At 41.4% G+C, this 23,967-nt stretch overlaps 1 protein-coding gene across 4 annotated transcripts in view; it reads left to right on the top strand.

The window, feature by feature from the left end:
* Positions 1-23,967, top strand: part of NECTIN3 (nectin cell adhesion molecule 3) — a 247,782-nt gene that overhangs the window by 45,648 nt on the left and 178,167 nt on the right. For all 4 annotated transcript variants that reach the window (XM_073542523.1, XM_073542524.1, XM_073542520.1 and 1 more), the window contains exon 2: positions 21,640-21,981. In XM_073542523.1, the coding sequence (XP_073398624.1) occupies positions 21,640-21,981 (342 nt within the window). The remainder of the gene's footprint in view (positions 1-21,639; positions 21,982-23,967) is intronic.

The raw sequence follows: 23,967 nt of genomic DNA, 5'->3' as shown, positions 1-23,967 counted from the left end.
TTTATCCAAAAGAAAAAATGCCCCTGCTTGGTTATTGTTAATCTGTTGTGCAGTTCTTGTTACAAATAGTTTGTTTCATATGTTTGTGCTGACCCTTTTTATTTCTACATATTAATGCTTTATGTATTGATAAATCTTCCTTTTTTCTAACCTGACAAGCCTAAATCACATCAGCTGCATTGTTCTTCACTGTAATTTAAGAAAAACTAAAGGCCAAAACTGGTACCTGACAAACCTAGTTGGTTGGCTTAATTAGGAGCTGTTACAAAAGAGAAATGTTATATATATGTTGTGGATCTGGTAAAACTGGACTCCACATCCATAATGTACAGTAATTACACGTGGGGCAAAAATATCATAGAGCTGTAGCCCTCCTTTTATGACCCCCCGAGTCTAATTGCTTTGGCAGCTTCTGCTGGGTAATGAGTGCCGCTGCTTTGGCTTTATCTTTTTGTTTTCCTTATTTGCATTAACCTATAGGCAACTAAACGATTTAGTCTAGGAAGAAAATGTTACACTTAGCAACATGATATTTCTGACCAGGTTCTACGTATTTTAGAATTTGTACTATTTCTAATGAATAGTTAAAATTAGTACTTAGAGCTATTCTCATCTCCAAGATCCTATCACAATATGTAGGCTTAATAATAATAATATTAGCAAATGCCAACAACTATACCTTAAAGGGGTATTCCCATCTCAAAGATTTTATCCATTACCTAGTAGGTGTAATAATAATAATAATAATAATAATAATAATAATAATAATAATAAAATTAGCATCACGAAACAAATCACTGACCTCAGGGAGACCAGTCAAAGAAAACACTGCGGCAGCCGGCAAAGGCGCTCAATCAGTGAAATCCTAGGTGCATTGCTCCCTGGGAAATACGAATATGCAAATAAAGTCCGTGGAGCCTCATTTAAGAGTCTCAAACACGGGACTAGCCAGATCTTCTTCCAGGGAAGGACCCAGCCAAGGAGTGGCTCCTTTCGGAAACCACCATTACCACCATATTAAGTGGCCCTTTAAGTCAATATCCAGCTCTTTACGAGTTTACAGATATGACAATGGAAATACCAAGGCCAGGTATCCATCCACAGACAGCTGTTTCGGGGTATTGCCCCTCATCAGTGTGGAGTAGCCAGAATCCTACTCCACACTGATGAGGGGCAATATTGACTTAAAGGGCCACTTAATATGGTGGTAATGGTGGTTTCCGAAAGGAGCCACTCCTTGGCTGGGTCCTTCCCTGGAGGAAGATCTGGATAGTCCCGTGTTTGAGACTCTTAAATGAGGCTCCACGGACTTTAATTGAATAATAAAATTAGCAAATGCCTCCAATTAGAAATTTCATTCAGTTTTTCTAATTCATCATGTCTCTTTCCTCGTGTGCGTGCATTGCAGGACCTTAGATATCATATCCATCGTTATGACCACTGATATAGTGACACATAGCTAGTTCCTAGCGGTCATAACCAAGGATAGCGAATCAGAAAAACTTTTCATTTCTAATTGAAGGTATATGCTTGCTACAGACACCCAGACAGGAGCCCCTTAAAAGTCTGGCTAGTTTCTATACTTTTCACCTCAATTTTAAGTTTGAGAATGTCATGGTTTGACATTTGTTACATATTTTTAGTACCTATGAAATAACAATTCTGGAGCATCTTTTCTTTTCTTAGGATTCTACATTATGTATTGTATTCTATAACTGGGTGTTACCATGCATGTCCCAAGCAGCCAGTCTGTATCTGATACCTTAGGCCTCCTGTTCAAGGCAGAAAAATGCATTTAGTTGATGAACATGTCTGCTTGACCTGGATAAAAATATTAGACCTATACTATATACAGTAGCGACCATAAGTTTTTTGCTTTTTTTTTAAAAGTGTGATTACTTCTGTCTGGTTGCTGTGTTGCCATTTTCCTGGTGATGAATTTAAAGTACATTAAGTTGTTGTCATGCAATGCTTTAATTTTAACCAAAATGGTTTAGATTATAGGTATGGTTGTTTAATTAAAGAAAACTGACTGCCAAAAGTGTTGCATATACAATATATTGATCACAATGTAGAGAGTAATTCAATGCCATAACATACTATTTTGCAGCATAACCTCTTGCTTTAATTACTGCCCCACACCGATGGGGCATTGAAGCCTCTAGGGTAGTCAAGACGTCCTGTTATGCCCTACAATTGGCATACTGAGCCTCTATAACTTAACAGCACTCCCTGTGGTCACATGGTGTTATTGCAGGCTCTTACATCGTGATGAGTGTTAGCACTGACATTATTTGAGTGCAGCCGCAGTGTCCTTGCGGAAGTGCCGAGCCGTGACTGAGCTTTTACCAAGCAAAATGGGTGCATAGATGCTCTCTTATTTGCATACCAATAATATATTTTATATTTTTGTTTAATTTTTTGTAAACACCATAATAAGTCACAATATTTACGTAAAAATATTGCTACTTAAGCACGTCCGTCAAATTCATCATGATAGGTCACTTGAGTGGCGTAACTTCCCCCACATTTGCACAACAGCCACCGGCAGCGTACATTTCTGGCAATGGCGCACGTTGGGTACCAGACACACCTGATTCATTAAATGTTTTGGAAGTACAGGCTTTTTCTATATGTCTTCATTAACTATTTGACACACCCATTTTAAAAATAAAATGTACATTTCCTCTTGTGACTTTTTTCTGCTACAAGAGCTATTCATAAGTTTGGGGGCTGGAATATTTTTAGAGCCGTGCATTACATGGCAGAATTTGCAAGTGTTATGTGAACTCCTTTTAATGAATGCTGCTTGATCAGCATGAACTAATTCTGGAATAATGGACTCAAGTTTAGATGCTAGAATTTTAGCAGAGACATTTGTACTCTTAATTAAAGAGACAGTTTCCTAGTTAGTGCAGAAAAGAAGACCCCCATCTCCTGTGTAACTACAGCAGAAGGCCTAAGCACTAATGATGTACTAAATGAAGATTTAAGTCACCCAATTATAAAAAAAGACCATTTAGAGTTCTGGTGTGCTAGAGAGAAGTGCAGCTCCATAGTGCTGAAAATGGAGTGTCTTCTGAAGACTTATGCATCATTTATGTGCTATGCTGAGGGGAAACTGAAGGATTCAGTAGCTTTCTAGCGATTATTTCTCTAATGATGGATGTGGCATATATAGTAAGGTACTGTTATGGGTTAACATTATGTAACGGGATCTTTTTCATTTTCAGCATAACTGAACCCATGTCATATAAACTGTAATCTTTGACACTGTGAAAATGATATAAATCATATTAGCCGGTGAAGGACTTCCTTGTTTGCAGAATGGCACCAATTGTGAAGGTTAAGCGCGCAGCTTCAGATGACCGTATCAGTTGGTGCATTGCACTCACGGTGACATTCTGATGCACACAGCAAATCATTACTGTAATTTAATTAGCGTGCTTCAGATATATAGCTGGCATTGCATCGTCCCCAAGTGATGGTGCGGGGATGGGAAACTGCGTGGCCTCTCATTCAGGTTCTGATGTAAATAATCATCCGTGTATGGATGATCTAATCTAACATAAACAGTAGTGTTCAAAAGAATAGCAGTGTATTCAAAAACACGGGTTACTCGCAAAATCTTTACACTAGTTTTTATTTCCATGCGCTGTGAACATTGCGCACTGTTTTCTAATTCATAACATGAAGAGAAATGTATATAATTTTTAACTACTTTACAGAAAATAACAAAAATGAACATTGGGCTGTTCTAATAAAAGCAGTGTCTGCATTTGTGTTTACAGACTCACAATATGTTCTGTTTTGTGGATTTAGCATTCCTGTGAATCACTAACCTAGTTGTATAGCCACAGTTTTTTAGAACTGCTTCACATCTACACTCACTGGCCACTTTATTAGGTACACCATGCTAGTAAGGGGTTGGACCCCCTTTTGCCTTCAGAACTGCCTCAATTCTTCGTGGCAGAGATTCAACAAGGTGCTGGAAGCATTCCTCAGAGATTTTGGACCATATTGACATGATGGCATCACACAGTTGGCGCAGATTTGTCGGTTGCACATCCCTGATGCGAATCTCCCGTTCCACCACATCCCAAAGATGCTCTATTGGATTGAGATCTGGTGACTGAGGAGGCCATTTGAGTACAGTAAACTCATTGTCATGTTCAAGAAACCAATCTGAGATGATTCGAGCTTTATGACATGGCGCATTATCCTGCTGAAAGTAGCCATCAGATGTTGGGTACATTGTGGTCATAAAGGGATGGACATGGTCAGCAACAATACTCAGGTAGGCTGTGGCGTTGCAACGATGCTCAATTGGTACCAAGGGGCCCAAAGAGTGCCCAGAAAAAATTCCCCACACCATGACCCCACCACCACCAGCCTGAACCGTTGATACAAGGCAGGATGGATCCATGCTTTCATGTTGTTTACGCCAAATTCTGACCCTACCATCCGAATGTCGCAGCAGAAATCGAGACTCATCAGACCAGGCAACGTTTTTCCAATCTTCTACTGTCCAATTTCGATGAGCTTGTGCAAATTGTAGCCTCAGTTTCCTGTTCTTAGCTGAGAGGAGTGGTACCCAGTGTGGTCTTCTGCTGCTGTAGCCCATCTGCCTCAAAGTTCGACGCACTGTGCGTTCAGAGATGCTCTTCTGCCTACCTTGGTTGTAACGGGTGGCAATTTGAGTCACTGTTGCCTTTCTATCAGCTCGAACCAGTCTGCCCATTCTCCTCTGACCTCTGGCATCAACATGGCATTTCCGGCCACAGAACTGCCGCTCACTGGATTTTTTTTCTTTTTCGGACCATTCTCTGTAAACCCTAGAGATGGTTGTGCGTGAAAATCCCAGTAGATCAGCAGTTTCTGAAATACTCAGACCAGCCCTTCTGGCACCAACAATCATGCCACGTTCAAAGGCACTCAAATCACCTTTCTTCCCCATACTGATGCTCGGTTTGAACTGCAGGAGATTGTCTTGACCATGTCTACATGCCTAAATGCACTGAGTTGCCGCCATGTGATTGGCTGATTAGAAATTAAGTCTTAACACACAGTTGGACAGGTGTACCTAATAAAGTGGCCAGTGAGTGTATGTTGCAATAGAGTTCACCAACTTCTGTCACCTGTCAACTGTTATTCCAGCCCAGGATGCTTAGGCTGCATCCCACAATTTCTTGGCATTTGTTGGCTTTGCGTCAGAAACGGCATCTTTAATGTCACCCCACAAGTGTTCTCTCGGATTAAGGTCCGGGGATTGGGCTGGCCACTCCGTAACCAAAATTTTGTTGGACTGGAACCAAGATTTTGCTCATTTACTGGTGTGTTTAGGGTCATCTTGTTGAAACACCTATTTCAAGGGCATAACCTCATCAGCATAAGGCAACGTCACCTCGTCAAGTATTTTAACCCCTTCCTTACCGATGACGTTAGGAACAGATGACATGTGCCCGCAATAGGCGCAAGCGGAATCGCCGCCCGTCCGTGCCTATTAACTAGTTAACTCCCGCTGTCAAAGCTGACAGCGGACATTTAAATAGCACTTCCGGCCTCCGGGCCGGTAGTGAGCTCATCGCCGACATGATCGGGGGTCGGCGACACGATGCCTGGACAACCACAGGTCTCATAGCAGTAAATCTGCTACATATGGATGATCTGCTCATCGGCCATATGTAGCAGAGCCGATCGGGTTGTGCATGCTTCAAGCCTCCTATGGAGGCTATTAAAGCATGCCAAAAGTAAAAAAAAAAAAAAAAAAGTTTAAAAATAAAAAAAACCTAAAAGTTCAAATCACCCCCCTTTCGCCCCAATCAAAATAAAACAAAAAAAATCCCACATACGCATATTAGGTATCGCCGCGTTCAGAATCGCCCAATCTATCAATAAAAAAAGCATTAACCCAATTGCTAAACAGTGTAGCAAGAAAAAAATTCAAAACTACAGAATTACGTCTTTTTGGTCGCCGCGACATTGCATTAAAATGTAATAACGGGCAATCAAAAGAATGTATTTGCACAAAGTGGTATCATTAAAAACATCAGCCCGGCACGCAAAAAATAAGCCCTCACCCGACCCTAGATCATGAAAAATGTAGACGCTACGGGTCTCAGAAAATTGCCCAATTTTTTTTTTTTGCAAACTTTGGAATTTTTTTTTTTTTTTTGTAAGATATAAGAGAACCTAGACATATTTGGTGTCTGTGAACTCGTAATGACCTGGAGAATCATAATGGCAGGTTAGATTCAGCATCTAGTGAACCTAGCAAAAAAGCCAAACAAAAAACAAGTGTGAGATTGCACTTTTTTTGCAATTTCACCGCACTTGGAATTTTTTTCCCGTTTTTCAGTACACGACATGGTAAAACCAATGGTGTCGTTTTAAAGTACAACTCGTCCCGCAAAAAATAAGCTCCCACACAGCCATATTAAAGGAAAAATAAAAAAAGTTATGGCTCTGGAAAGAAGGGGAGCGAAAAACGAAAACGAAAAATTGAGAAAAGCTCCAGCAGTGAAGGGGTTAATATGCATATGCAACCTGGTCCATGATCCCTGGTATACAGTAAATAGGTCTGGCACCATAGTAAGCGAAATATATCCATATCCTGATGCTTGCACCACCATGCTTCACTCACGGTCTTCAGAGTGTACTGTGACTTGAATGCAGAGTTTGGGGGTCGTCTAACGAACTGTCTGCGGCCCTAGAACCCAAAAAGAACTATTTTACTTTCATTGTTCCATATAATGTTTTTTTTCTTTCTCTTTACACCAGTTGATGTTCTTTGGCAAATTGTATCTGCTTCAGCACATTGTTTAACGGTGGGACTTTGCGGGGACTTCTTGCTGAGATATTCGCTTCACACAGGCGTCTTCTGTCACAGTACTCACAGGTAACTTCAGACTGTGATCTTCCTGGGGCTGATCATTGGCTGAGCCTTTGCCATTCTGGCCATTCTTCCCTCCATTCGAATAGTAGTCTTCCACGTCTCTCTGGTTTGGGTTTCAATTTTAAAGCATTGGAGACCATTTTAGCTGAACATCCTGTCATTGTTTGCACTTCTTTAAAAGTTTTACCCTCTCCAATCAACTTTTTAATCAAAGTACACTATTCTGAACAGTGTCTCGAATGACCCATAATTCTCAGGCTTTCAAGGAGAAATACATGTACAGCATGTCTTGGCTTCACCCTTAAATAAGGGCCACCTGATTCACAGCCGTTTCTTCACAGAATGGTTGGACTCACTAATTGAACTCCACACTGCTATTATTTTGAACATCCCCTTTCAATTCATTATTCTAATACCCAGACTCAAAACCATTTCTTTGAATCTACTGCACCATTTGGTACATTTTGACATGTGGAAATATAATTTATACCACAAACAGTGATTAATCTGGTTAGCTATATTGGACTGCTAGTATTTGGAACACTACTGTACATGTATTCCCAGTAATGAGAGGGCAGCCTTCCATCACTCTGCTGTCTCACTTCAGTATTTTATACATGCAAGACATCTAGCCCGAGTCTAAAATAATGGCAAGTGCAGTTTCTTTGAAAGGTGTTTTAACACATTTGCTCTAATGGGACCCCAAACGTAGAGTTTTTTCTTAACCTGCTAACACATGGCACCTTTACTTTTTTTTGAAGTCGCGCAATACTTTGAGCAAGAGTGTGGTATTGGAGAGACAGCACTAAAGGGGTTGGCCACTTTACCTTTTGTTTAACAAATGTGCTTTATTGATCGATGCCACAAACTCATAAGTGTTGCAGGTTCTCCTCCTGCATTTATTAGTGTTACCTTTATCACAGCCTGTCCGTAGCATGGCTGCTGATAGCGGAGTACGACAAGACCTCTCCATCAGCCTCCTCCAATTGAAAAGCGCCTTTACATGGGATTGCTGTTTTTCATTTAGAGAAGACGGATGGACTGGTCAGAGGCAGCCAAATAATGCGCCGCAGAGTGTGCAATCTGTGAGGAAGGCCACGGTGCAGGAAGAGGACCTGGGATACTTCTATAATAGTAAGAGGGGGAAGATCATGTCCTTTATGGAAATAAAGACCGTGCTTTAATATGAAACCAGGGTGACATTTGGCTTTTCAGTCCCAATTATTTTTTCCTGTAATTCAAAAAATGTCAGTGCCATAATGATGTTTTGTATATTATGTAATATAAATATGCCAGCACTAATTTAATACAAGTTTACCAATAATGAAGGCTAACGCCTTCTGCTTTTAGAAGGACATCTCCTTTCCCAATTTCCATATGAAGTGTGGAGTAATGAAGGTCATGTTTATAAGCAGCTGTCTCAGCAGTAAAGACTGCAGTGGTATCCTCGTCTCCTCCGAGAAGCCAGCCCTGCTGTCTCAAGTGCTTATGCATGAGAATTTCTTCCAGTCAGCTCCATTAACAGGTATTGTGACTTATCAAACAACATGAGGACTCTGAGGTCACTCCAGCCGGACAAACTTCCCGTCTGTTCCACTCTACTCTCCCCTATAACAATTTCAGCCCCTGCCAAAATGTTATTTGTTTCCACAATCCAAGGGCATGAGTGATATTTGCTTAGCTTTGGCCACAGTGAAGCCTTCGCTTGCGGTGACTGAAGCTGTGGAAGGACTTTGTAATAAACTAAACAATGCCTCCAACTTGTGAGCTTACCAGAATGTGTTCAGTGATTTATTTGACCTTCATTTAGAATGGGGAAAGTGGCGGCTTTTATAAAAAGAGCGTACAGTGTATTTTATTACTTAAAAGTGCCAGTTCACGGTCACCCACATCTCCTAGCAACCCACCTACTTTAGGAAGCTTTTTTGTGTTGCTGCATACGTAGTCCTGAAAAAACAAATTGTTCATTTCTCTCCACATAGGCATTATACCCGCAGGTTAGATCTGCACTTACAGTAGGATTTTTCATTTGGAGAGTGTTTTTAATCCCTTCACCCCCAAGCCTATTTTCACTTTCATGATCAGGCCATATTTTACAATTCTGACCAGTGTCACTTTATGACGTAATAACTCTGGACCACTTCAATGAATACCACTGATAGTGAGACAATTTTTCGTGACATATTATACTTCATGATAGTGGTAAAATTTCTTCGATGTGACTTGCGTTAATTTTCACAAGGGAAACAGGAGAAAATGAATGCCATAATCTGTTGTACAATTTCTCATAAGTATGCTGATAGCCCATATGTGGGGGAAAAGCACTGTTTGGGAAGGAGCACCTTTTTGAACACAAAATTGGCTGGAATCAAAAACGGACGTCATGTTCCTTTTTGGAGAGCCCCTGGTGTGCCTAAGCAGTGACCCCATTTTGGAAACTAGACCCCTCAAGGAACTTGTCTAGATGTGTGATGAGCACCTTGAACCCACAGGTGCTTCATAGAAGTTTCTAACGTTAAGCTGTGAAAATAAAAAAAAAAATCACATTTTCCCACAAAAAAGTTATTTTAACCCAATTTTTTTTATTTTCACAAGGGTAACAGGAGACATTGCACCATACAATGAGTACTCTGATACCCCATATGTTGGGGGGGGGACTGCTATTTGGGCTCAGAAAGGAAGGAGTGACGTTTCGGAATTAAGACTTTGATGGAATTGTGTGCGTGTGTCATGTTGTGTTTAGAGAGCCCCTGGTGAACCTAAACAGTGGAAAACTCCCATAAGTGACCCCATTTTAGAAACTAAACCCTTCAAGGAATGTATCTAGACATGTGGTGAGCACTTTGAACCCCCAGGTACTTAACAGAATTTTGCAACGTAGATATGTGAAAAAATGTTTCCCACAAAACTGTTCTTGTAGCCCCATATTTTTTCATTTTAACAAGGGCAGCAGGAGAAAATGGAACTCAAAGTTTGTTGTGCAATTTCTCCTGAGTACACCGATACCCCATATGTGGTCGAAAATTACTTTTGAGGCACAGTGCAAAGCTCAGAAGGGAAGAAGCGCCATATTGAAGTTCAGATTTTGCTGGAATGGTTTGAGGGTGCCATGTCACAATTGGCATAGCCCATAAAGTGCCAGAATAACTGAACACCCCCCCCCCCCCCAATGAGAATTCATTTTACAAACTACACCTCTTGATGAATTAATCTAGGGTTGCAGTGATCTTATTGAAACCAAAGGTGTGTCACAGAATTTTCTACCGTGGGGCAGTGAAGAAAAAATAATTGCTTAGCTACGTGACGGGTCTCGGGAGGGACAGACCGCTATTTGTCTCCCGGAGCCCATATATTTCTAGAATAGTTTGTGGAGTCCATATACAGAGCCCCTAAGTGCTAGAAGAACATTCACTTTCAGCAGGCTGATAGTTATAATCTTTTGCAATGCTCCTGCGATACAGGAGCATTGCAGTAGATTATAACTGTCAGTGCTGCAAAGACACAAGCCCCTTAGACAGTGCTCTGCACATGTTTTGAGGGGTTTGCCGTACTCTGGTGACTCGGATGTTGTCATGATGACATCGGGTCACCATAGCACTGATCAGAGTGTGCGTCATTGTGACCTGGTGGACTTTAACCCTTTTGAGACATGCGCCGTACTAGTACGACGTTTGTCGCATCTCCTACTTTAATGTGTGCTCCGGCGGTGAGCCCACCTCAATGCTGGGACATGTTGACTGTTTTGAACAGCTGACATGTGCCCGCAATAGGCACGTGCGGAATCGCGATCCACCCGCAGCTATTAACTAGTTAAATGCCGCTGTCAAACTCTGACAGCGGCATTTAACAAGCGCTTCCGGCCATCGGGCTGGAAATACACTCACCAGTGACTTGCGTCAAGTGATCGCAGGTCACCGGCGGTGAGTCGGCAGGACAATCAGAGGTCTCCTTGAGACCTCTATGGTTGTTAGTGCCGGATTGTTGTGAGCGTCACTCGGTGGTTGGCGCTGATAGCAAGTCACTAGTTCTGCTATATAGAGGCGATCTGATCATCGCCTCTATATAGCAGAGCCGATCGGGCTATGGCAGCTTCTAGTCTCCCATGGAGACTATTGAAACATGCCAAAAGCTAAAAAAAAGTTCAAATCCCCCCCCCTTTGCCCCATTCAAAATAAAAAATAAACATAGACATATTTGATATTGCCGCGTTCAGAATTGCCTGATCTATCAATAAAAAAAGGTTTAACCTGATCGCTAAACGGCGTAGCAATTCAAAACGCCAGAATTACGTTTTTTTTGGTCACCTCGACATTGTTTTAAAGTAACTGGCGATCAAAAGATCATATCTGCACCAAAATGGTATCATTAAAAATGTCATCTCGGCACGCAAAAAATAAGCCCTCACCCAACCCGAGGTCACGAAAAATGGAGATGCTACGGGTATCGGAAAATGGTGCAATTTCTTTTATTTTTTGAAAAGTTTGGAATTTTTTTTCACCACTTAGATAAAAGTGAACCTAGACATGTTTGGTGTCTATGAACTCATAATGACCTGGAGAATCATAATGGCAGGTCAGTTTTAGCATTTAGTGAACATGGTGAAAAAAACAAGTGTGAGATTGCACTCTTTTTCCAATTTCACTGCACTTGGAATTTTTTCCCCATTTTTGAGTACACGATATGGTAAAACCAATGGTGTTGTTCAAAAGTACAACTTGTCCCGCAAAAAACAAGCCCTCACACGGCCATATTGACTGAAAAATAAAAAGTTATTGCTCTGGGAAGAAAGGGAGCGAAAAATAGAAACACAAAAACGAAAATGGGTTTTGGCGTGAAGGGGTTAAAGGTGTATATACCCCCTCTTTTCTCTTCTTATATCTTCACTTTAGCACTATGCACACTGAGTGCTGTATGGAGTTTTAGCTGCTTATTTTGATACTGTAGCCACTTTATTTGTTTTCACTAGAAGTTGTCTCCCTTTCACTTTTTGAGTGTATGAGAGTATAAACATTTGCTAATTGATTTCTGGATATTTTTGCACTTAATTTTTGGAAGTACTCTTGAATACTTTTATTACGTGCCCACATATATTTTAATTGATGAAGGGTCTTGATTGTTTTCCATTCTCTTTATAAACCTTGGGTCCGCCACTTGTAACATTGGTTTTATTTACGCAATTATATACTTTTTTATTTTTAATTCTGTATGTGTTGTCCTGATATGTTCACATGTTTTAATGCAGTACTACTGTTGCTATTATTATTATCTGAATATTCCTTGTCTGGACTTTTATGGCTTGCCATTGTTTTGGGGGTGGTTGGTTGCTTCTCCTAATACAGCCTAGAACTGTGTTTTGTCTCTTTTGCTGCTGAATCACACTGTTGACTCATGCGCAGTCTGTGATCTATTAGTATACCCTTCTTTTTCAAATGTGCTGTTGCTTAGTTCTATTCCTCCCATTCTGTAGATGTAATTTTCGCTTTTCTTGCCGAGATGTAGAATTTTGCGTTTCTCCCTATTTAGTACCATTTTATTAGTTGCTGCCTGTTGTTCAAGCTTATCTTGATCATTCTGAATCCGTTCTCTGCTTTCTTTAATGTTAGTTTTCACACCTATCTTTTGTTACTAAAACCCAATAGAAGCAAGCCACACAAACACCACGGCGAATCCTGTGGTTGAGCATGATGAACATGTAATTTTTTTCTTTTTTAACTGTCATTTGTAACTTATTACTAGTGTAGTGGCTTGTGCCACATTCCCCTATACACAGTGCATACCTGTTGAGAATATAAAGCATGACACTGAATTGTATGCTTGAAGTTTGTGCCAAAATGAGGCAAAAAGCTGGAAAATGGAGTCTTTAATAATTCGCTAGCCTCTTGTAAGCAGTGTCTCCTTTTTGAAATTTAAGTAAATAATTGACATTTGAGTTCATAACAGAGAGATGAGTGGGACTTTATAAATTGTGTTTTTGTGGAATTCTGTCTTTAATCTTTTAAAGAAATGACTGTGGAAAACTGATGTAATTGTGGTACATGTATGAGAGAGAAAATGGAAAGGGATCCAGCGATAGGCGGGGGTAATCAAAATATAACTTATTACAAAAGTGTTATAAATGATGGAAACACATTGTCTGGCACTGTACACACAGAGGAGCAGATCAACACGTTTCAATGCTTGAGATCATGAGTAAGACTAGTGTCGAAACGCGTTGATCTGCTCCTCTGTGTACAGTGCCAGACAATATGTTTCCATCATTTATAACACTTTTATAATAAAAGTTATATTTTGACTACCCCCACCTATTGCTGGATCCCTTTCCATTTTTTTTTCTTTCTCATGCTTCTTGTTTGTTCAACTGGATCCGGCGATGTGCTGGTTGGTAGCAGGGAGTCCACACACCGCTCACGGTAAGCTATCTTTCTCTTTTTTTTTTTTTTTTTTGCTTTGTGGTAATTGTACTCCTGTGTGAGAATAAATGGTCTTCATCAGTGTCCATGTGGAATCATTAAAGAGGAGCAGTCAACATGATATTTGAACCCTTACTAAAGGCATGAGTATAAGGGTATGCGCACACACTGTGAATTGTCCTACGGATTTTTCCGCTTGGATTTGTCAAAAAACGCAGGTCAAAAGACCTGCAGTTTTTCTGCGGTTTAGCCTGCGGTTTTCCCCTGCGGTTTGACACCTGCCATGGAGCAGGTGCCAAACCGCAACGGAATCCGCACAAAGAATTGACATGCTCCCGTTTTGAAACCGCAGCAAATCCGCTCGGAAAAATCCGCACTGTCTGCACAGCGGTTTTCATTTTTCATTGATTATAATGGATCCGCAGCGTGTGCACACACCCTTCCATCAATGCTTATTACAGTCATACCTTCCTTGTAGTATTTCGTTGGGGCTTTTCTGAGAAATGTATCCTTGAAGGTCTAATCTTAATTGCAGGGGGCATACACTGCAGTTCCCACTTTGTTGTGCTGTCTCCCTCTTCCCTGCCCACCACGGGGTTCGGGCTTTGACAGATCACTCGACCGGTCTACTCTGCACAGATACTGGAGTTTGTTGTGTCAGAAGTACTATATTGTGATAGCTGTGAATAAATCTTCGCCTTATTCTCGCATAGAGACATGTAATAACTTACGATTATCATCAAAGTGGAAATTAAATATAGATCCATCATCTGAATGTTATGTAAACAAGCTGTTATTTCTCATAGGTGCCATAAGGAACACTGCTTGGCTAGAGTCACAACATTTATGATCATTATTTAACGTATGGGAAAGGTGAAGCTCGTTTTGCCTGGCTAGTTCTCCTCTACCTACACACACTGTGAAATGTCACCATGTTTCCTTCTATTTATGTGCACATTACACACTGCATCTCTATTATGTGTTTCCTTACTGCTGTGCTCTGCATCTCAGGAAGGAACAATATCTTCAAAAGGAGGAATGTTGCCATCTTGTGGGCAGTATGAGTAATTTGCTTAGCCTTTATATCCCATATGCATTAGTGGATAACAAAAAAGAAACTGGAATAAAGATTTACTTTGTTCATTATGCTGCAGGGACCGTATTGTTCAGGTATTTCCTGTGTTATCTTATTTTTTTACTTGTTTTCTATGTAATTACTTCTGTAAACCAAAGAAATGCAGCCGCCCAATGAGAGGAGTTTGCTTTCCTATCTCCATTTCCTCCTTAGCATAAGGGGCCCTTTCCGTTCTTTACTAAAACTAACCATGCATATTAGCGGTTAGTGAAATAATTGTGTTGTCAGCAGTTAAAAGATTTGTCTCAAGTTCTTAAATGGTTAAAATTGCAAAGTGCTTGTTAAAATAAGCAACTTTGCAATATACCGTTCCTCTCCTTAAAACTCCTCTCATTTCTCAAGAATGGAGGGATTTTTAATTCTGTTCTGTAGAGATTTGTTGCCTAGATTACCGGCCACCCTGCAGTCCTCAGACTGGCAAGTGCTGCTCTGAAGCTGGCTGGATGCAGCCAGCCTCCATGTCCCTGTGCTTCTCCCATGCTGGAGAGATAAAGCTGCCCCTGCTAGCAATATGTGAGAGCAGTCTGTTTAGCGGTGCGTCCATGGTTCAAACTGTCAATTTTCTCTTGACTAAAAGCGGAGAACGCTGCTTTAACATGTGGACTGCTCAAATACTTCCCCAGACTTTAAATTTAAGCTTAAGTAAACTAATTTTTCAAATAGATTTTTTGTAAACAGCTGGCTTATTTCTATAGCTAAGCTAGTCCAAAAGCCGCGAAAGAGTGATTGGTTCAGAAGTCATTTCCATGTACAGGCTATCTTGTTTGTAACCAACTTAAAGGGAATCTGTCACCCCATTTTTGGCCTATAAGCTGCGGCCACCGCCATCAGGGGCTTATCTACAGCATTCTGTAACGCTGTAGATAAGCCCACGATGTAACCTGAAAGATAAGAAAAATGAGTTATATTACAAGTAAAGTACTGCAGTGCGCAGGCGCCGGACCTCTCTGACCTTTCCCGGCGCCTGCGCACTGCAGTACTTTACTCTGCCCTCAACAGGGCAGAGAAAGTACGCCTGCGCAGGAGCCGCGGCAGAAGTAAGAAGGGGGGTGTCATAGCTTGACCATGGGAGGACCCAGACCGCGACACCCACCGCCCCCGGTGAGTATAATCTAACTCGTTTTTCTTATCTTTCAGGTTACATCGGGGGTCTTATCTACAGCATTACAGAATGCTGTAGATAAGGCCCTGATGGCGGTGGCCGCATCTTTTAGGCCGAAAATGGGGTGACAGATTCCCTTTAAGCAGAAGACAAGCAGGGAATATTGAGGAGGCAGTGCTGGGACTACCAGGACAGAAAAGTCAGCATATAGCCATTATTTGACATGCATTCCTACCTATGTGTAACTTTTTAATTATCTTGGACAACCTTAAATGTGAGGAGCGTAAAGTTTACATGTCATTTCAGGTGAGTTTTATTAAGCTGTTGTGTGTGTACATAGTTAGCAAGGCCGAAAAAAGACATTTGTCCATCCAGTTCACCCTATATTCCGTAATACTATTTCAGGCCATTATATGACTTGTAATGTGCAATTTTCAAAAGTTTTCCCCTTTTCAGACTTTGGACCGACATTGTTCTCACAGGTCTTGATGAGGTGGTGTGCTGGAGTCAGGTGCTCCTGATTTATGAAGAGGTGCATACCTCCTCATCAATCTGGAGCGTCTAACTTGCCCATGCTTTGTGCCTGACATTTCACTCCAGTAAGGTGCTGGAGTGAGATTGTCGCTCACGAAATGCCACAGCTTGACATTAATTAGATGATCTGTGGCACCACTCCCCAGCCACGCACTGTCCTGCCCCAGCTCTGCCCATTTTGGTGGAACTAGGAAAAACTTGCGTGAAGATGCCAAAAGTCGCAAAGCATATGTGCGACACCTACATTTTGCAAATTTTCAAAGCTTTTATGCCAGAATTCTGGCATGAAAACTTTGAGTCAGGCCCTAAATGTTAATTTTTAGTTCTCTCTGAGTTGGTGGGTGGAGACTAGCTGCCTAGCCTTCAGTACATAGTACACTGATACATTCCTGCTCTTAATTCCTTTTGTGAAACTCCTCAGTGTACCGCGTGGACATTATTTCAAAGACCTGATGACACAGGCCCCATTGATGCTACCAGGCAACCCACTACCATCAATGTATTAACTTACGAGCTTATCTTCTCATCTGAAGCCCACTGCCTTATTTCCCCGTTACACATAACGATGTCCCAGCGATCCTACCAACGATCCAACATGGATGGGATCGCTGGGACATCGTTAGGCTGATCGCTGGTGAGCTGTCACATAGACAGCCCCTCCAGCGATCAGGACCAGCGAGCAAATTGGTTTCTAATTGTAAACATCGGGTATCCAGGAGCCGCAGCTCTTGGATACCCGATGTTTACCTTGGAAACCGGCGTATACGCTGGTTTCCAAGGTAAACATCGGGTATCTAAGAGCCGCGCGGCTCCTGGATACTCGCTGTTTACCTTGGAAACCAACGTGTACGCCAGTTTCTAAGGTAAACAGCGGATATCCAGGAGCCGTAGCTCCTGAATACCCGATGTTTACATTAGAAACCAGCGTCCAGCGTCGCTGTTCGCCGGTCTCTCGCTGCCACACTCAGCGATGCGTGCTGGCCAGCGGGAGACCAGCGATCAAATAATGGCCCAGGCCGATCGAGCACGATCAGCAATACCCGGCGGGGGGCCGGTCGCTGATCCCCATCACACACAGCGCTCTCGCTGCCGAGATCGCTGTGGCGTCACAAAATCAGCGATCTCGCTAGCGAGATTGCTGTGTGTGACGGGGCCTTTATACAAGGTACCAGCTTATCTCCAGCTTATCTCTACTACTACTCACTCTTGCGACTTTGAGAAAGACCTGGGCTCAGGTCGAAACGTTAAGAAATCACCTGGATAATATTTTTTCACTTTTCTTTCATTTATCATTGTAGTGAACGTTTGTGCAGAACAGTAAAAATATATATTTGAAAGGAACCCTAATGAGTGCGGCTGTATACTATATCCTTTAGTACTTGGGTGTGACTCCAATCTAGCCAGCACTGCTACCTATTTTTTGGAGTGCGTGTCTGTAAGACTATCCCTTATTTCCTTATGTAGCACATACACAGAAGCATCAGCATGGAAAACAGTACACAGCACATGTACCTGTAAATGCTGTGCCTAGCTCTCACCTCTTGAGGTGTAGTTATGGATTCGTAGGTCGGTGGACATACAGAGCTCCGATTGAGAAGCGCCACCGTGCAGTGGCAGAGTTTGTGGGGAGCGTGGTCTGGGTGAGTCAATATGCTGACGCGTTTTGAAGGACACGGTCCTTGTTCGTCAGGGCTCCTAACATTTGAATTGTGTTCACCCTGCACACCACTATTAGCTATATGTGTGGGATATTCATCTACCGGTAAGCATTCTTTGACAACAGCCCAGGTGGCCACTCTGTGACACCTTTGGCTGCTTTGGCAGTGTGCATATACTTATCTATCACACCCATAGCTCTAGCGCGGCGTCTTTTTACCCATCATCTAACATTACAGTCTTGCTACTCAAGTGGCCTTACTGACGAACGCCAGAGCACTTGTAAGACCAGACATCTGTGGATAGGGAAAGGGAATTGTGCTCAGCCCTGAAGATGAGACAGGTGTGTTACAGCTACATTGAGGGAAGCAGAAAATGGTCACCGCTATGCAAATAGCATATGAATGGCTATATGATGAGCAAGAGGCTGCTGAAGGAAACTCTCCTTTTCTCTGGAGAGCTGTAAACATAAAGTGTCTTTTTTTTTTTTTTTTTTTTTTTTTTTTCTTTTAGTATTTCTTGGTTTGCACTTCTAACTTTTTTAGGGTTTATTTTGCAATTTTTTGGACATCTTTTTAGATGTCCAAAAAAGATGTTTTCCTGATTTTTACTTTTTATTTTTAATCCATTGATTAAAGAAGAGAATGCTAGAATTTCTTAAAGTAAAAACGCTGACAAAATTCTCCAGGCATCTTTGTAGCCTTCCTAATGAATAGTATTGTAAATTCATGAGCTTCTTTCTAGAGGAAAGTCCCAGAGGAATAAACACAATACTTTTAAACCCTTGGTGCGCGTATCTTCCAAAGTTTGAAGATGTTAAAAAATCTTTGTAGCCTACCTAATGAATTGTATTGTGCACAGCGGTTTTTGTTTTCCATAGGATACCATGGTACTGTACATCCCATGGAAAACTGCTACGGATCCACAGACAAATCCACAACATGTGCACATACCCTTAATGTCTTATTAGAGAACGGAAAAAGGGATAAACGCGTTTGTGGTATTAAGGTTATAGTTGGCTACATCCTCATGCAATAATTATTACCTGAGAATCCAGTTGTTATGTAGGAAAAGGTGACCAATGAATAATAAGCTATTTATCCATGATCTTAATTGTGTGTGTGTCAAGATGAATGGTACGAAAATACTGTTCACAGGGTCCATTGTTGGGAAGCAATGACTCCCTTACCCGAATAATTGATAACATTCCATGATTTACAAGATTTAAAGAGGATACTGACACCAACAATTGCAAAGTAGGTTAAAAACAATGCACAGTTATTATTATTTTTTTTTTTTTTTTTGGGGGGGGGGGGGGTGTTTATTTTTTTCCCAATAACTGAATGGCCTTTTGGTTGTGATTTTAGGACTCCATTCACACCTGCGTTTAGATATTCCGTTTGTGTGTTTCTTTTTAGAAGTAAACAGAATGACATTGTTTTACTCACTGGCTTCAATCAAAGTGAATGTGTTGTTTTCACGTGATGGTGTAAAACATGTTTCCATAGAAACCCTTCCTATAAATTCATCACTAGCGCCACGTCCTCGTGCAGTTGTTCTGCATGTCTGGTGTTTGAGGCAGGTCGCAGGCAGTGTCTTGTGGTCCATTTGACCTTCTGGAGAGCTCTCGGACCTGGGTTGTTGCACCGTGTATACGAGGCTGCCAGAAGGGTTTTGGCACATTTCCGGAATCTGAGTTGTTGCTGCTCCTGTTGGGTGTCCTGACAAAGCCGGTTAATGGCTCTGGAGCATTTTTGCTAGTTGTTTCTTGGCAGATTTCTTTCCTATTATTGCCTTAGAATTGAGGCACTTCAATTTTCTTCAATCGGTCTGTCACAGTGTGAAATGCCAAGGCTTTTTGCCATTTCTTTCAGACAGATTAATTATATAAATTATAATGTGCCGTGTCCTTAGTTTTTGTAACAAAAATGAAACAAAAAAATAGTAATCATCACCTGCCTAGCCAGGAAGTATAATAATGGTACAGTTGGTACCTTTTTGGAAAATTAAAGAAAGGAGATATGACATAAAAAGTAGCCGAATAAAAGCATATCCAGCTCTCAAGCATTTGCTTGTGATACAGATAACTTTCATTTAGTTACGGCACTATACATCATATCTGTATATAAACATGTATGTAAAAAGTGATTGGTGATGCTTTTAACCTTTTAAAGGGAATCTGACAGCAGATTTTTGCTGTGTAATCTGAGAGCAGCCCATAATCAGGGACAGAGACCTTGATTCCTATGATGTATCACTTACAGGACTGCTTGGTTTAATCTTGATAGACTCCATTTTATCTGTTGTAGATGTAGCAGTGGTCATAATGCTTAACTGTGAATAACCCTGCCCACAGTCCTGATTGGCAGCTTCCGGTGTACGTTGTTGGCAAGCTGCCAGTCAGTGGTGGAGGCGGAGTTACACAGATTAGTCTGAGTGCCGTGCAAGTAAGACCTTGTCAGGCAGTGATAATCTCCCGCTGATAAAACACCAATTGTATCAAAACTACAACACACAGCCTAGTAAGTAACACATCCCTGGAATCAGGCTCACTTGCCCTATATTATGTTGCTCACAGATTAAATAGGAAAACCTGCTAACAGATTCACTTTAACCCCTTCACTACATATGAAGTATATTTGCATCATATGTCCTGGATACGTCTGTGTGTGGTGGCTCTTGAAGAAATGTCTCCAGCAGCAGTCCTTTCCTTGTGACTCTCCCCCAAAATTTTGAATGGCCTTTTCTTAACAATCCTTTCAAGGCTGCGGTTATCCCGGTTGCTTGTGCACCTTTTTCTTCCACACTTTTTCCTTCCACTCAATTTTCCATTAATATGCTTGGATACAGCATTCTGTGGACAGCCAGATTCTTTAGCAATGACCTTTTGTGGCTTATCCTCCTTGTAGAGTGTGTCAATGACTGCCTTCTGGACATCTGTCAAGTCAGCAGTCTTCCCCATGATTGTGGAGCCTACTGAAACAGACTAAGGGACCTTTTTTAAACGCTTAAGAAGCCTTTGCAGGTGTTTTTTTTTTTTTTTTGTTAATTATTCTAATTTACTGAGATAATGACTTTGGGGATTTCATTGGCTGTAAGCCATAATCATCAACATTAAGAGAAATACATGAAATAGATCGCTCTGTTTGTAATGACTCTATATTATGAGTTTCACTTTTTGTATTGAAGAACTGAAATAACTTTTTGATGATATTCTAACTTTGTGAGAAGCACCTGTATATATTGCTCTTAACTGGAATGAAAACATTATGGCAAAAAAGTGATTTATTAGCCCATAATGGAGTTGTTTCAGTTTTGAGTTGTGCACCTTTCTCAAGCACCTCAGAACCAAAATGCTGTCAGTGTCACCAATGTGGGCTAATAAATGACATTTTCCCCAGAATATTTTGGAGTGCTGCCTCCAGTTGTTGCTTTTGTATGGATGGCTGGGTCTTTGCCAGGGAAGCTTTGCATCCATACGTTTCTAATGTTGATCTCTAGGGATGGGCGAACCCGAACTGTAAAGTTCGGGACCATTTACGGTCCCGAACACGGGTTTCCATGGGAAATCCGTGTTACAGTTCGTGTTTATGTAGTTATTTCATTTGGTGATCCAATAGATGCTACTGCGCTGGCGCCATTTTGCTAGAGAAAAAAAAAATGTCTCCACCAAGCTGGCGCCTGCGCAGTAGCATCTATCGGATCCATGGATATCAACTCCTACATGTGAGGAAAGAGACACAGTGAATTAGAAAACTACATTTCTAATTGGAGATATATACCAATATTATTATTACACCTGGGAATATCCCTTTAAGATTGTTAAAGTAAGGCAGTTGGTATTCCATGGCATGTTTGAAGTATTTCTACCACAACCTTAAATGCACACTTTCTTCTCTTTTTCCAGGTTCATTTGCCGGGCCAATACACGTGGATCCACATGAAACTGCAGTATGGGGAAAGAACATTACTTTAAAGTGTTTAATTGAAGTCAATGAAACAATAACCCAAATCTCATGGGAAAAAGTAATTGGCAAAAATGTTCAAACTATAGCTGTTCAGCACCCACTCTATGGAATATCTTTTCAAGAATCTTATCAGAATCGAACGACTTTCAAAAACACTTCACTTCACGATGCAACAATTGTTATCAATCATGTAGACTTTCCTGATGCCGGGGAATACATATGCAAAGCAGTTACATTTCCACTTGGAAATGTACAGTCATCAACTACTGTGACTGTACTTGGTAAGTATGTGAGATGGAAAGGATTACTAATATTAACTTATTTGTGACACTTGTCTACTTGTTTTCCTGTATGTTGCTTCTATTGTACATATAGTAACAATGTGTCTGAATTAAAAAAAATTATATATTATATAATTATATATATTATATTATATATACATATATACACATAATAAATAAATAAAAAAAAAAAAATATATATATATATATATATATATATATATATATATATATATATATAATATATATTCAGCTGATCTGTAGAATAGGCTCAAGGCACTTTGAAGGAGGTTGGACACATGGATTTGCCACACAAAGCTGCCATAAACACAGCACTTTGGCCCTGATTCATTAAGACTGGTGCCATGTCTGCCTCTTAATGAATTAGAAGCATCTTACAAGTGCTCTGCGTCTCTGCCAGAAATATTACCCTAGTCGTCGACTGGAGTACATGTCTGACGTAATTTCCGCCAATAAAGTGGCTTAAATTTTGATGAATTTGCCGGGCAGGCTTCACTATACCCTGTCACGCCTAACTTTTGAGTTGCTCAAAATTTTTCTGACATCTCAAGAAAAACTGGGGAAAACACCTTTTAGGCTATGTGCCCACGTAGCGTTTTAAAACGCACATTGAAAACCGGACTCCTTCCCAGAAATCGCGCGTTTTTTTCCCGCGCGATTTTACCACGATTCTGTTCGCGATTTTGCCGCGATTTTCTCAAGCACTTTCGAAGCGATTTGAAGCATCGTTTGAAAAGTGATTGACAGGTTGATCACACTCGTCAAACATAGTGTTTGACAAGTGAGAGCAGCTTTTTACTATTGAGGCCGCCTATGCGGCATCAATAGTAAAAGATAAAATGTTAAAAATGATAAAAAAAAATAAAAAATCGGGGTATATTTACCTTCTGACGTCCCGCACTGCCATCCCGGGCCTCAGCGTTCCCAGCGATGCCTTGCGAGACCTGTGTTGACGTTGGTCTCGCGTTACTATAGCGATCTCGCGAGACAGCTAGAGTCACGTGAGATTACGTCATCACAGGACCTTGCCGCAAGGCATTACTGGGAACGCTTAGGCCGGGAATGCAGCGCGGGACGTCGGAAGGTAAATATAACCCGATTTTTTTATTGTTTTTTTTACAGGGGTATGGTACCCAGGGCCTGGAGGACAGTCTCCTCTCCTCCACACCGTGGGTACCAACCGCACATGAGACGCTTAACTTCCCGCATGGTGGGCAGAGCCACATGCGGGAAGTAAGCGATTCTCATGCATTCCTATGGGTGCGGAATCGCGGCAATTCTTTGCGATTCCGCACAAAAGAATGATCATGCTGCGATTTTTTTCCGCGATGCGATTCCGCCGCGGAAAAAAGCGCAGCATTAGCACAGCATGTGTGGAATGCCATAGGAATGCATGGGGGGGGCGCTCTCTGCACGATTTTTAAACTTTTTCGCGCCGAAAATCGCTGCAAAACCGCTTAAAAATCGCTACGTGGGCACACAGCCTTACAGTTTTACTGACATGCTTTAATATAGCATATAATCTTCACCTGGAAATCCGTGAAAAAACAATGTTTTGCCACAAAATTCCAAAATTTCTGCAAAGTCAGCGATGCAGCGTTTAGATCAGACATGTGTGTAATCAGTGAACCCCTAGCTCCTAGAACACCTTAACTGCAGAACAAGCACTGCACCTTGTTCACGTGAATGTGGAGGAGCTGCAGTATCCCGCACAGACACATCTACAGTAATGATGAGCGAGTATACTCGTTGCTCTGGTGTCCTCCGAGTATTTTAGTGTGCTCGGAGATTTAGTTTTCATCGTCAGCTGCATGATTTGCGGCTGCTGGACAGCCTGAATACATGTGGAGATTCCCTAACAAACAGGCATTGTACACATGTATTCAGGCTGTCCAGCAGCCGCAAAACATGGAGCTGAGACGACAGAAACTAAGTCTCTGAGCACACCAAAATACTCGGTCACCC

Source organism: Dendrobates tinctorius, unplaced genomic scaffold (genome assembly GCF_039654945.1).
Source record: "Dendrobates tinctorius isolate UK_male_01 unplaced genomic scaffold, ASM3965494v1 ptg000127l, whole genome shotgun sequence".
NCBI lineage: Eukaryota > Metazoa > Chordata > Amphibia > Anura > Dendrobatidae > Dendrobates > Dendrobates tinctorius.
Note: the sequence above shows the minus strand (reverse complement) of the source record. Positions and strands in the feature narration are given on the sequence as shown.